Source organism: Anarhichas minor, unplaced genomic scaffold (assembly GCF_050575085.1).
Source record: "Anarhichas minor isolate MPS153535 unplaced genomic scaffold, ASM5057508v1 ptg000028l, whole genome shotgun sequence".
Lineage (NCBI taxonomy): Eukaryota > Metazoa > Chordata > Actinopteri > Perciformes > Anarhichadidae > Anarhichas > Anarhichas minor.
In genome coordinates this window covers 8045126-8056700 of record NW_027466474.1, presented here as the reverse complement: position 1 = coordinate 8056700, position 11575 = coordinate 8045126, and the positions used below count along the sequence as shown (strand labels likewise).

General features: G+C 44.3%; 1 protein-coding gene across 1 annotated transcript; it reads right to left on the bottom strand.

Annotated features, from left to right (window-relative positions):
* Window positions 1–368: 368 nt before the first annotated feature.
* LOC142962951 (uncharacterized) lies at window positions 369–10236 on the bottom strand. Its single transcript, XM_076103639.1, has 15 exons — window positions 9484–10236; window positions 8319–8807; window positions 6783–8207; window positions 6550–6639; window positions 6044–6199; window positions 5718–5834; window positions 5259–5381; window positions 5110–5163; window positions 4443–5000; window positions 3619–3840; window positions 2786–3500; window positions 2144–2274; window positions 2009–2062; window positions 1707–1925; window positions 369–1483 (listed from the first exon to the last, which is right to left on the bottom strand). Exons 1-14 carry the CDS (start codon window positions 10234–10236, stop codon window positions 1797–1799), a joined length of 5016 nt encoding a protein of 1671 aa, XP_075959754.1. The 3' UTR covers window positions 369–1483; window positions 1707–1796.
* Window positions 10237–11575: the final 1339 nt, after the last annotated feature.

The window sequence follows — 11575 nt, the reverse complement described above, 5'->3', positions numbered from 1 at the left end:
TATTTTCAGCTTTGTGACAAAATATTTGTCTCGTAATCAAATCGTTTTTTAAATGTTTTCTTTAGCTCTTAAAGAAACATTTTTGAATCCCCAAATTTGGAGACATGTTTTCTGGACAGGGACGCATTATGCAAAATCTCAACTCTGGATTGATTTAAACAAGCATTTGTAAACCAATGCTGTTTAAGTGTTTTAGCACAGTTCACACACACACACACACACACACACACACACACACACACACACACACACACACACACACACACACACACACACACACACACACACACACACACACACACACACACACACACACACACACACTGGAATGACAGTCAATATTGTATAAACATTTATTCTCTGTACAGTCGTAAAGGAATCAACGGGGAATCAATATTACTGATAGAAAAATACCTTTGCTGCACCATGATTACTGCACACCCGTACATACAGTAACAGAAGAACATTGTGTGTGTTGTGAACATTGTATAAAACAATACGAGCGTGCAAACATGACATCAATTAGGTATGAAAAACAAAGTGTCACTCATACTAAAAGACGTACAGTTTGTGGTACATTAGCATATTTATATAATATTCTCTACAAAAAATATCAGTGATAATCTCTTTTCTTAGTTTCATCTCATGAATCAGATATAACAATGACTGTGTGCAAATGTCAGAACTTAAACAACTCCTGTGTTTGGAGTAACCGCGTAGACCTGTGAGGAGAAGCAAACAGATAAGTCTTTGGAGTGAATCTTTTTTGGCTTCATGTGTAAAAATCAAGTCAGATGTTAAACTGCACACGTTTAAAAAAAAAAAAAGGCTTTTGATACAGTACGTGTCCCTTTAGCCAGCTGTTCATGTCACAGAGGCAAGAGAGGCAGCAGCATGGATCTCCGATGAAGCAATATGTCACGTGATCTCTCGGTGTTTAACACAGTGTTAAAATATTCAGCAGACGTCCCTCCAATATGTTCCGTCTTGGTGGAACAATGTTATAAAAGTTGGTGTCACAGGCAGCCTTTGACAACGTGATTGATCTCGTCATATTGTCTGTAATGAAGAATCAGTTAGTCTGGATTTGTTTGATTAGCAGCCACTCTGGCTTTTCACTCAGCAGTCACAACATCCGAGCCATTGAAGAGGTGGATCCACCGGGTGGCAACTATGAAACGGGAAGTTCTTCCAACAACGATCAAGCACCTGCTTTTCCATGTAAGATGACCTCTCAGGGCCCGAGGCAAGAGTTTGATTTTATATGACATCTTCAGTTAATCGGTTTGAGGTTTTAGCGGCCGGCCACAGGTCAACATGCGTATTCGTAGGCTGGTAAAGTGAGAAAACGTGAGATTCTTCTGAATGGTTGACCTGAGCCTGAGGGTATCCAAGCAGCGTGACGGTGTCTCCCCCTCGCTGTCTGCTGAGGTGGAGGTTAGCACGGTCCCCTCAGAGAGCTGCAGCTATAGATGGCTGTGCACTGAAGGGCGGACACACAGGACGAAGGAAAAAATAGATTGTCACACAGAACACAGAGGAGAATGAAAAGTGTTGGTATGAAAAAGTATCTTTCAGCCCTCTTTAAAATATCAATTAGATCAGATCTCACTTAAAAGTCGTAGTTATTTTTTTGAATCACAAGACAAACACTGTTTCACAGACATAACAAAATACACACGGACATCAGCACGCACACAATTTACCATTCAAACTTTGGCCTCTGGCAGTGAAGGTTTCCACTGAGAAGTTGCAGTAATCCTACAGAGCCACCAGTATGTGGGCTGCACTGAGACTCAGCGGTGGTCTATTCTGACTGAAGTCCTGTACGTGGTGTGGACAAAGTCTGAACTGACACCATTAGATCCCAGCGTTTGGACACTGATGTGAACTGGGACACTCAGATCGACATTCTCCAGAATACACTGTAGAAACAAAAATTTGAATATGAATTGCTGTTATTAAGTTTCATTTTAGGAGTGATAACAGCTTTTAAAGAGCCCGATACCTTGGTGCACGCTGAGCTCATGACAGATTTGTGGAAGTCTCCATCTACAAACACCTGAGAGGTGAAAGGAAATAATAAGTACAAGAAGAAACAAATCATAAAGTCCACGTGTCAGTCGGTGTAGTTTCTGCCTACCCGGTATCCGTACACAAATGTGCCGTTACTGCAGCCCAGCTCGTCAAGTGGCGGCCTTTCCCAGCCAATCATGAGGCGGCTCTGGCCCACTGTTTTGATTACCTCAACAGATCGAACCTCAGCTGGAGCTTCTGGAGGTGATCGGACAAAAAAAATAAAAAAAATCAAGCACAGTGCTCTATCTTTCTTGTACAATTCAATGCTTGTAATGCTGTGAACACGAGGTACAATACAGCCTAAATGCACTCTAATCTATTTATCTCTTTGTTAATTGGCAGGTTTATTTTACTTTGAAATTCTACCAGAATAAAGTAACATAACAGGACTCACAGCATACTGAACTTACTAGCAGTGTGTTATTTATCTTATTTTATAAGACATTATTCCAATTACAAGAAACAGAAACAAATAATGGTCCTTATCTAGACTGGGTATAATCACATTGCAGCAGTATGCAAGCAAAACAGTAATATAACCGCAAACTGCAATAATATGCACCGAAGCTATAACATGTACTCGCACAAAGTTTTATTGTCAAAAAGAAATCAGAAAAACAAGAATGTCTTCAACCAGGACTTTAAGCAAGGACGTGTGTGTTCTGCCTCGGTATAAACAATCTCAAATATTAAATAGGTGCATTACCTGGTGTGGGTCTTGCTGTCTTGGCCTTTTCTAGAGCTCCAGTGGATTTTCTGTCAGACTTGTTAGATCTCTCAGGAGAGCGATGAGCAGGTCGAGTGCAGGATGCAGCAAATACAGGTCCATGATATGCGGGTGTAGCACCATCCGTTTCAGGAGGCATGTGAAAACGATGCGCCTCGGGGGCAGTGGTGTCTGAGGCGGTGGTTTTTGGCGAAGTGTCGGAACATGTCAAGACATCAGAGTCAAAGGTAGTGGTCCTCAGAGTTAAAGGAGTAGGAGCTGTGTGTTTAGCATCAGATTGAGCCGGGATAGCAGTGCGTTTCTCTGCCAGCTTTGGGGATGTTGTATTAGTGCCACAGCTTGAGACGGATTTGGCTTTGCAAGGTGCCAACGTGGCAGAAGGAAAGTCAGAAGAGCTAGACGATGTAGTTTTAGATGCGTATGCTTTAAAGTTAGCAAACATGTTGGGACTCAATGTAATATTAGCGGATCGAGAGGCGACTGCACTAAAAAGTGTTGCTGACTTATTGGTGGTTGTCACTGTTGGAGTGTGCTTAGCTTGGCTCGAAGCAGCGGTGACTGGGAGAGAGTCGGTACGTGGTACGTTAGAGCTGAGGCTCTGCTTCTTCGTCTGAGAGGCTGCTCGCAGGTCTGCAGAAGCTGAGAATGAGAGACTTTTCCTGGGCTGCTGTAACCTTCCTCTGCTCACTGGAGCCTTGAAATTAAGAGAAAAGCGTTTATTAGACATGTACTAACATAACATTGTAGGTTTTCACAGACAAGGAATCTGTTTTTGTGCATAAAAATATGAATATATAGTCTTTTGTGCATACATCCCGATAGCTGCTCATTAGAGTCTTCTGTAGTTGCTCATGCAGGTTAATAATCTTCTCAGGACTACTCAGCCTCCTGCTTGGACTGAAACGTGTGCTGGAGGAGGGAGGAGTCGGACTCAGTGAGGATCCTGTTGAACTGGTGGGATCTGGGGAGGACTTCCCTTTTGTATCTGAGTGATGAGATCCACATTTCTCTGGTCCACTGGCAGAGGGCGAGGGCTGTGGTGGGATTGAGAAAAGGCAGATCGTAGTCTTTCTCCCAAATGAATTTACAATTTAAAGTACAAACAACACTGATATGTTAATGTAAAATTAACTGAGATGACTTGTAAAGATGGCTGAGACTGTGGCAGCTTGGTGCTCATATGTACATGGGGAAACAAGGGGAATTATTACACCAAGAAAAACCTCTTTCAATAACATATGGGCACCTGACTACTGTTTTAAGAAACACTGTGAACCGATCTTTTCATGCTAACATTCTTATTAGGACGGCATTTCCCATAAACCCAGTTGCCAACAGAATCTTTTACCCTTTGATCAAAAGGTTTGCTTTACTGATAATAATAAATATGTTGAAAGTGAACAAACTATAAATTAATTGTTTTTTTGTTCTGTAATATTTTAGATTAATTCAGGCATGGTAGCAAAAAAAAAAAAAACATATTATAAAAGCCAGGAACTGTGCCTGTCTTGTGTGTGAGACTGATTTTACAAAACAAATGCGGTGGTTTACTGTTTTGCTATCAAAATGCTACATGAACAACCTTTAAGTCAATTGAAGAGAAAAAAAAGAGAAGTATTTTTGAGCATCATCTCACCTGAGCTCTATTGGAGATGAAGCTCTCTTTCAGTGCAGGAACAACAGGTGATGGTGTTGCTTGGACGCTGACATGCTCTTGCACTGCTGAGGTTGGCACAGGTGAGTTGGCATTTTTCTTTTGTATTTCAGTTGGTGCAGGTGTGACTCCACTACGGCAGTCTTGACAATTTGTTTCAGCGGTGACTAAAGGTGTGTGTTTTTCACTTTTTACTTCACTACATTTTACCCCGGATTCCGCTGTGAATCCATTTTGGTGTGGCTGCTTTGCAAGTGGGGGTATAGTAGAGCACGTCTGATCAGGTGGGAATCCACTGGTGTAGTCTTGGAATTTGGAAATAAATCCCGATGTAAACCCGGTGGTGTAATCTTGGGTCTTTACGTCGCTGCATGGTGTGAATGCTGCGGTGTAGTTTTGCAGAGCAGCGTCACTGAGCAGCTGCTCCACCTGATGGGTGAGTGTGGAGTCCACACAGCCGCGTCTGTGCATTGCCTTCATCATCTGTACCAACAAGCTGCTCCTCTCCTGACACTTCACCACCAGACAAGACAGCTTGGCCTGTTATTGGACAAAACACCTGTCAGTCAAACTCAACTGCTCAGAGCAGTCCAACAGAAAATGTGTAATATGACAATAGGAATGGAAAGCTACATCCGTCTTTCCTCACCTTTAGAGGAGCTGTTTCCAGATCATTCTGGCTCCTCATTTTTAGGGCGTCATACTACAGTTAAAAAAAAGAGAAGAAACTACAATTTAAAAATCACAACATAGAACTAACTGCTTAGACCGCAAAGCCACAGCCGACTGGTTACCCACCTTAGCTCTGATGTCGTTATAACGTGACCTGAGTGAGATGAGAACAACGCTCAGATCATCTTTGCTGCCCTGCCCTCGTTTTAGAGCAATATACTCTGAGTTTAGCTCCTCTAGGGCCACCGTCTGTGAGGTCACACACACACACACACACACACACACACACACACACACACACACACACACACACACACACACACACACACACACACACACACACACACACACACACACACACACACACACACACACACACACACACACACACACACACACACACACACACACACAATAAGAACTCTCATTTCTATGTATTATCGATTACTGCTCACTTTTAAAGCGGTCTAAACATTATCAAAAGTCAAACATCTGAAGAACAGTGATGGTCTGAAGACCTTCAATATAGTGACACCCGTAAAGTGTAGAATGTGAGTGTGAGTACATAACAAACTTAAACTATACCTTAGCTTTGAGCTGAGCTGTGAGGACTTTGTATTGCTCTTCTATTTGTGCCTTCAGTGACAGAGCATCGGTGCTCTCCCTGACCAGGCCTGTCACTTTGCTCTGCAGCTCCTTCACCTGCGGCAGATACAAACACTGGTTAGGTCTCACAGACCAATAGCAGACAGACACAGATGGACAATGTGTTTATCTGGGTTTGCACCTAGAGGTAAAGTTAGTGAAAAGCAAAACAACCGGGTGTCCAAACTACGAGACATACTTACAGCTTAAACCCTACGTGTATTTTTAATGTGTGCATGTTTTTGACTGTCTGTATGGTTAAATACCTGAGTTATGAGGCTGTCATTTTCCTTTCTGGTTTCTTCCATTTGATGAGCTTCATCTGTCAACCTCACCAACTTTTCAACTGCTTCGGCCGCCTTTCTCTCCGCCTCCTCCCTCGCGGCTTCTGAGTGACACAATTCACTGCGAAGCCACTTGGTCTGAAAATACCACAAACATTAACACGAACACGTTAAGTTGGTGAGATCTCCAATGATGCACCGCTGTCCTGTAAATACGAAACAGACTAAAATAGATCTGTTACTAAGTGACACCTGCATTTCAACTTCCCATGAAAAACCACATTCCAAGCCAATAGGATGCTGTGTCTGCTCTTTAAGGTTAAGATTAACCAACGAAATGGAGTGAAAATGATGATAACAAAAACACTAAAGTGGACCTTGAGTTGGGAATTAATATTATTTAGTTTAATCAACGGAATGTCTGAAGTTGCAACCACAACAAACATCCACAAACATTACTGAAGAAAAGATAAGTTGTGTAAACTCACGTCTACGTGGCTCTTGTCCAGTTCGTCCCGTGACCTCTTTAGTTCTGCTCCCGAAGCTTCAATCTCCCTCATCAGATCACTTTGCTCCTGCTTTCCATCAAAAACATGTTGCATAAGTGCACAGTGATCCAACATAACGACACACTGAGAGCAACAATGCTTACGGATATTTACCTTGACACAACAGACACTAGCATAAAGCACAAAGGCATGAATCACACCACTCGTAATACCTGTACAGAGCTTCCCCTGTGGTCATGAGCCAGACATCTCTGTGTAGCTCCTGTTCCAGCAAGGCTCCCCGTCTTCTTTGTCGTAACGGCACACTTCGGATTCAGCAGATGCTGCTTCTGATTGCTTCCCTCTGTTTGCGTTTGGCTGGGCAGAGCAGCTTGGAGGATGTTTCTTTCCTCTCTTAGGCCCTGAAGTAATAGCTTTATCTGTTCTTCTTCCTGTTTCAAACAACTGATTGAACGATCAATTCTTTCTTTATCTTCTCTCAAACCTGATTTTATTAACTTGTCGTGGTCTTCTTGGGAAGTGTGAGATGATCGTTCTTTGTCTCTCTGCTCCTTCAGACACTTAAGGGAATTGGTGAGCTCATCTCTTTCTTGTTTCAAGCAGAGCACCGCCTGGCTTAACTGGGCACTCTCTGTCTGTGAACTCTGTAGCGACTGCATGATTCGACCTCTCTCTTCTTTGCCACTTGAGAGAGATTCTAACAGTTTGTCTTTCTCTCTTTTGAGACCTGATAAAGACTCTTTCAGGCCACTCATAGACCTGATGAACTGGTCTCTCTCATCCCTCAGCCCACAGACTGTCCTGGTAAGCTGCTCTCTCTCTTGTTTGAGACCAGCCAGAGATATCGAGATGCCGTCCTTCTCCTCCTTCAGTCCCCAAACTGTCCGAGTTAACTGCTGTTTGTCTTCCGTTTGTGTTTGGACTGACAGAGCCACTTCTCTCTGCTGCTCTCTGAGAGCATTTATGCAGCCTGACAGTTCCTCTTTTTCCGTTTTGAGGCTCTGGACCGACTTGGTGAGCTGGCCTACTTGATCAGTCAGTGAACTAACATGCAGACTGCTTTGCAGGCTGTTCTGCAGAGGATCATAGTGATTGTCATGCTGAGAACCAGGTGCTGAAGCTGCAGTCAAATCTGGTTGATGACTGGACAACAACTGTGGCTCTTCCCCGTTTAGCACACTTTCCACCAAACTGTCCACACATTCTTCTACGTTGTTCTGTTGAAAACCTCCAGATATTGCAGCTGTATATTCACTTTGCAATTGAGATCCACACAGTTTCTTGGCAACCTGCGATTCCTCCGTACGCTGCTCACTCTCCACTAACCTTTGCTGCAGATCCATGATGGTATTGAGATCATCCTCAGTCTTCTTGGTGAGTTCTGTAATCAAACACTCGTGTTCCTGGTTCTCCTGCTCCAGCCGAACTCTGTTGCCCTCTAGCTTGGAGACATGCTCCGTCAGCTGTGTTTGCTCCCTCTTGATCTCTTCTTCTCTGAGCTCAATGTGAGCCAGAAGCTCCTGGATCCGGTCCGCCAAGGCCCGGTTCTCCTGATTCAGGGCCTGGACAAGATCATCCTGGGCGATGGTGAGAATGGCGGCATCTTCAGCTCCATTACTTGCAGGTAGTGTGCTAATCTGAGTATACAAAGAGGTAGAATTTGTGATATACTGGAAAACTGTGTAACTGAAAGTTTATCATTTCAGCTGTGTACAAAAAAAGGGAATATTGCAACCCCTGTGACATACCTTTTCTCTTGAAGTCCCCTGCTCCACCTCTGATTCTTGTCCCTCTTTCCCGAGTTGTAATTTCAGTTGAGTATTCTCTTGAGCCATCATCTGCAGCTGCTCCTGTGCCTGCTCCAGGGCAACCTTCAAGCTGTCACGTTGTTCTTGATGTGCTTCGAGATCCTCCCCCAAACCCAAGCTCCTGTAGGCTTCTCTCAGGGCATCAGATTCCTCACTGGGGCTTTTCTCCAGGTTTAGGATCCCTCTGGAGCACCAGGTCCCCAGTTTGAACTCATCTAGTGTCTCTGTAGTCAAGGAGAGTGACTGGAGGCTGGGGTTGGTTTTGGAGCCAAGGTGGGAAAAGATTTTAGGTGGAGTTGATTCAGATCTGGTGGATGAGGACCGATACTCTGTGTTGTTCTGCAGTCTCTCTGCTTCCTCCTGGTGGTGAACTGGTGGAACTGCAGATGAATGAGGCTGGCTTGTTCCCTCACCCGACGTTAGATGTACCTACACAGAGATCACAGTTGAGGGACATGAGTTGAGAATCATTCATGCAAAAATGAAAATGTCAAAACACTTAATAGAACATGATCCAAATTCATGTCTCAGTCGGCTATAGTGATATATTTATATGTAGATATACCTGTATAAGCATTTACAAAGGGGGAGTTGGTTATATAACACCCTAAATCCTCGCAAGAGAGCTTTCATTCTTTATGCCGTAATACCGTGTCAAAAAATAACAGAAAGGAATTTACAACATTGAGCCAATGTTAACACCAGATCTAATATTAATGGGCCCTTCAGATATTTTTATTGGACGTGAACAACTGGTTAAATTAGTCACATAAAACACCAAAATCTACATTCAAAATAATATCGATCAGTTAACAGTCTTAACGTTTTTTGTTATCAACGAATATAAGTTGTACCAATAGTTGTTTACTGTAAATGTAAATACTGACCTGTAAAGACTTCCACTACTTCGCACCTTGTAAATGAAATGAACTACAAATAAAATGGATGTCTCAACCTATTGGATGAATTTAAGCTTTTAGTTTTGGACATTTTAAGAGACGTCTGCATTTTGTTGTTTGTCTATTGTGCCGTACTCAGGTCTTGATCTCAATGAGACTACCTGATTAAATAAAGGTTAGAAAAATAATAATCATGTCTTACGCACCTCTCCAGAGCTCCCCACTGAGAAGTGTCCCATGGCAGTGGTATATGAGAGAGTGTTGGACCCAGGACTCGGGCATGTGGACTCAGGCACCGTGAATGGCTGACTGGCTGTTTGGTTAGCTGGATCCCTCAGTATCTGCTGGAGTTTGTGGTTCTCCTCTTTCAGCTCTTCAACCTCCTCCATCAAGGACTTTTCAGACAGCTTCAGCTGCTGCACCTCTGCTTTCATCTCTTCCACCTTGCAGCCCAGGAAGTGGCTGTTCTCCTGGGCCTCCTGGAGCTGTTCCATCAGTCCCCTCCGCTCTGTCATCCCACCCTCCTCTCTCTCCAGCAGCACCCTGAGATCCTCCTGCAGGCTCAGGATGAAGCCTTGCAGCCTGGCTTCATTTGAGTTTGTTTCTTTGACTCTTTCTCCTTGTATCTCTTTCTCACCTTCTAGCCCTCCTTCTCTCTTATGCCCCACACTTGGCTGCCATTGCCTCCTCCTCTCCTCCTTTCTCTCCTCCTCTCCTTCACCCTCTCCTCTCATGGGAGGCAGCCTCTCTTGTTCTTCCCAGTGTGTTACAGTCCCGGCAGTAATTCTGACTGCACTGATCGTTGCGATGCCAGTGGCAGCACTCACAGTCATGTCCAGCAGCTGCTTTTCTAAAGTGTAGATCCTGTTCTGTAGGCTCTGCTCTCTGTCCCGGGCCAGGCTGACCTTGTGCTGGAGTTGGGTTTTAAAGTTCTCGAAGTACTGCGACTGGCGACTCATCTCCTCCTCTTTGGCCTTCAGCTGCCGCTGACAGCGCTGCAGCCTGTCCCTCCAAACCTGCTCCCCTCGCTCCTTGTCCTGGGTCTGGGTCGGTGGGAAGAGAGAAGGTTTGAGAAGGAGAAAAAATAAACCTATGTCACTAAAGTCAACCTCACAAGACTCACACAACCATTACAGTCTTCATGTTTTACAGTTTGTGCAGCCATGCCTGTTGATGCATTCAGAGATCCTGAGCACTCACCATGGTCCTGACCTCCTCCCTGAGCCTGTGTAGTCTCTGGTCCAGTCTCTGGGAGTGTTGCATACTGGGACGGTGAGAGGCAGAGGCTAGCTGATAGAGCTGTAGCACCAGGCTCCTCTCTGACCTCACTAACTCTCCGATCCTAACACCACAACACAAGACAGACGAGCTCACGTTACATCGTATTCACTACTTAACACTAATTTGCACATTGACATAAAGCTGGAAGGTTTACTCACCTTCCTCTTTTAATTTGATCTCAATATCTACAAATTTCATTCCGTTTTACCTCCCACTGCGAGAACAGATGACAACATGCAAATAAAATCTCCTACAGCGAGTAATTCCAGGGTAGATGTTAGCGGCAGCGTGCTCGCAGGCAAGTGTGCCGTGCAGGCAGGTGTGTGTGTGATATGCGATATCACCGTGGCCAAAAGTGAGTATATAGTAGCAGGTAGGTGTGTGTGTCACTGGATCCCCAGCCTCTCACCTGTTCCTCAGGTAGCCGTCACACTGTTGGGTTGAACCTGCACTCTGCTCCAGGTCACTTCCCATGGAGTCTGTTGCCATGGTAACAGAACTGCTTCCGGTACCCGTCGTGTCTGATGAGGTCATCTGATCCTCCATTGGTTAGCCTGTGCCCGCTAGGTGAGTGTGACCTGTGGGACAGGGAGTGATGGTGTCAGTTAAGCAAAACAGGGAGAAATGTATCTTCTCTGTGATGCTTGTTTTGTTCTTTTATTATTTGCATGTCCGTCATCAACACACTGACGAAGACAAAGATAAACACGGACAATAAAAAAATAAGACACACAAGTACAAAATACAGTCATCTATTATTCACCATGTCAACAGCTTGGTAGCAAGTTTGAGGTATCGCTCAGGTTACCCCGCCTCCTGATCATCCTGTCTCCTCCTGCACCTCCTAACGCATCTCACAAATCCTCCAACCCCAAAAACGTAAAGGACCGGTTCAAACTCTTACTCACATGCCCCGATGTACACTGAAACAGTTTTTGGTTGCTGTAATACCGAATAAGTAAGCCAGCGAGCAGGTTTGAATAATGCATAACTAAATACAGGCAGGAATACAAAAGT

Coding starts and splice junctions, on each gene's coding strand:
- LOC142962951 (XM_076103639.1), bottom strand. CDS start 10,236: ATGAGTCGCCAGTCGCAGTACTTCGAGAACTTTAAAACCCAACTCCAG. Junction 5,001..5,109: donor TGGAAACAGCTCCTCTAAAG/GTGAGGAAAGAC, acceptor GTCCAATAACAG/GCCAAGCTGTCTTGTCTGGT. Junction 2,063..2,143: donor CATTTGTGTACGGATACCGG/GTAGGCAGAAAC, acceptor TTCACCTCTCAG/GTGTTTGTAGATGGAGACTT.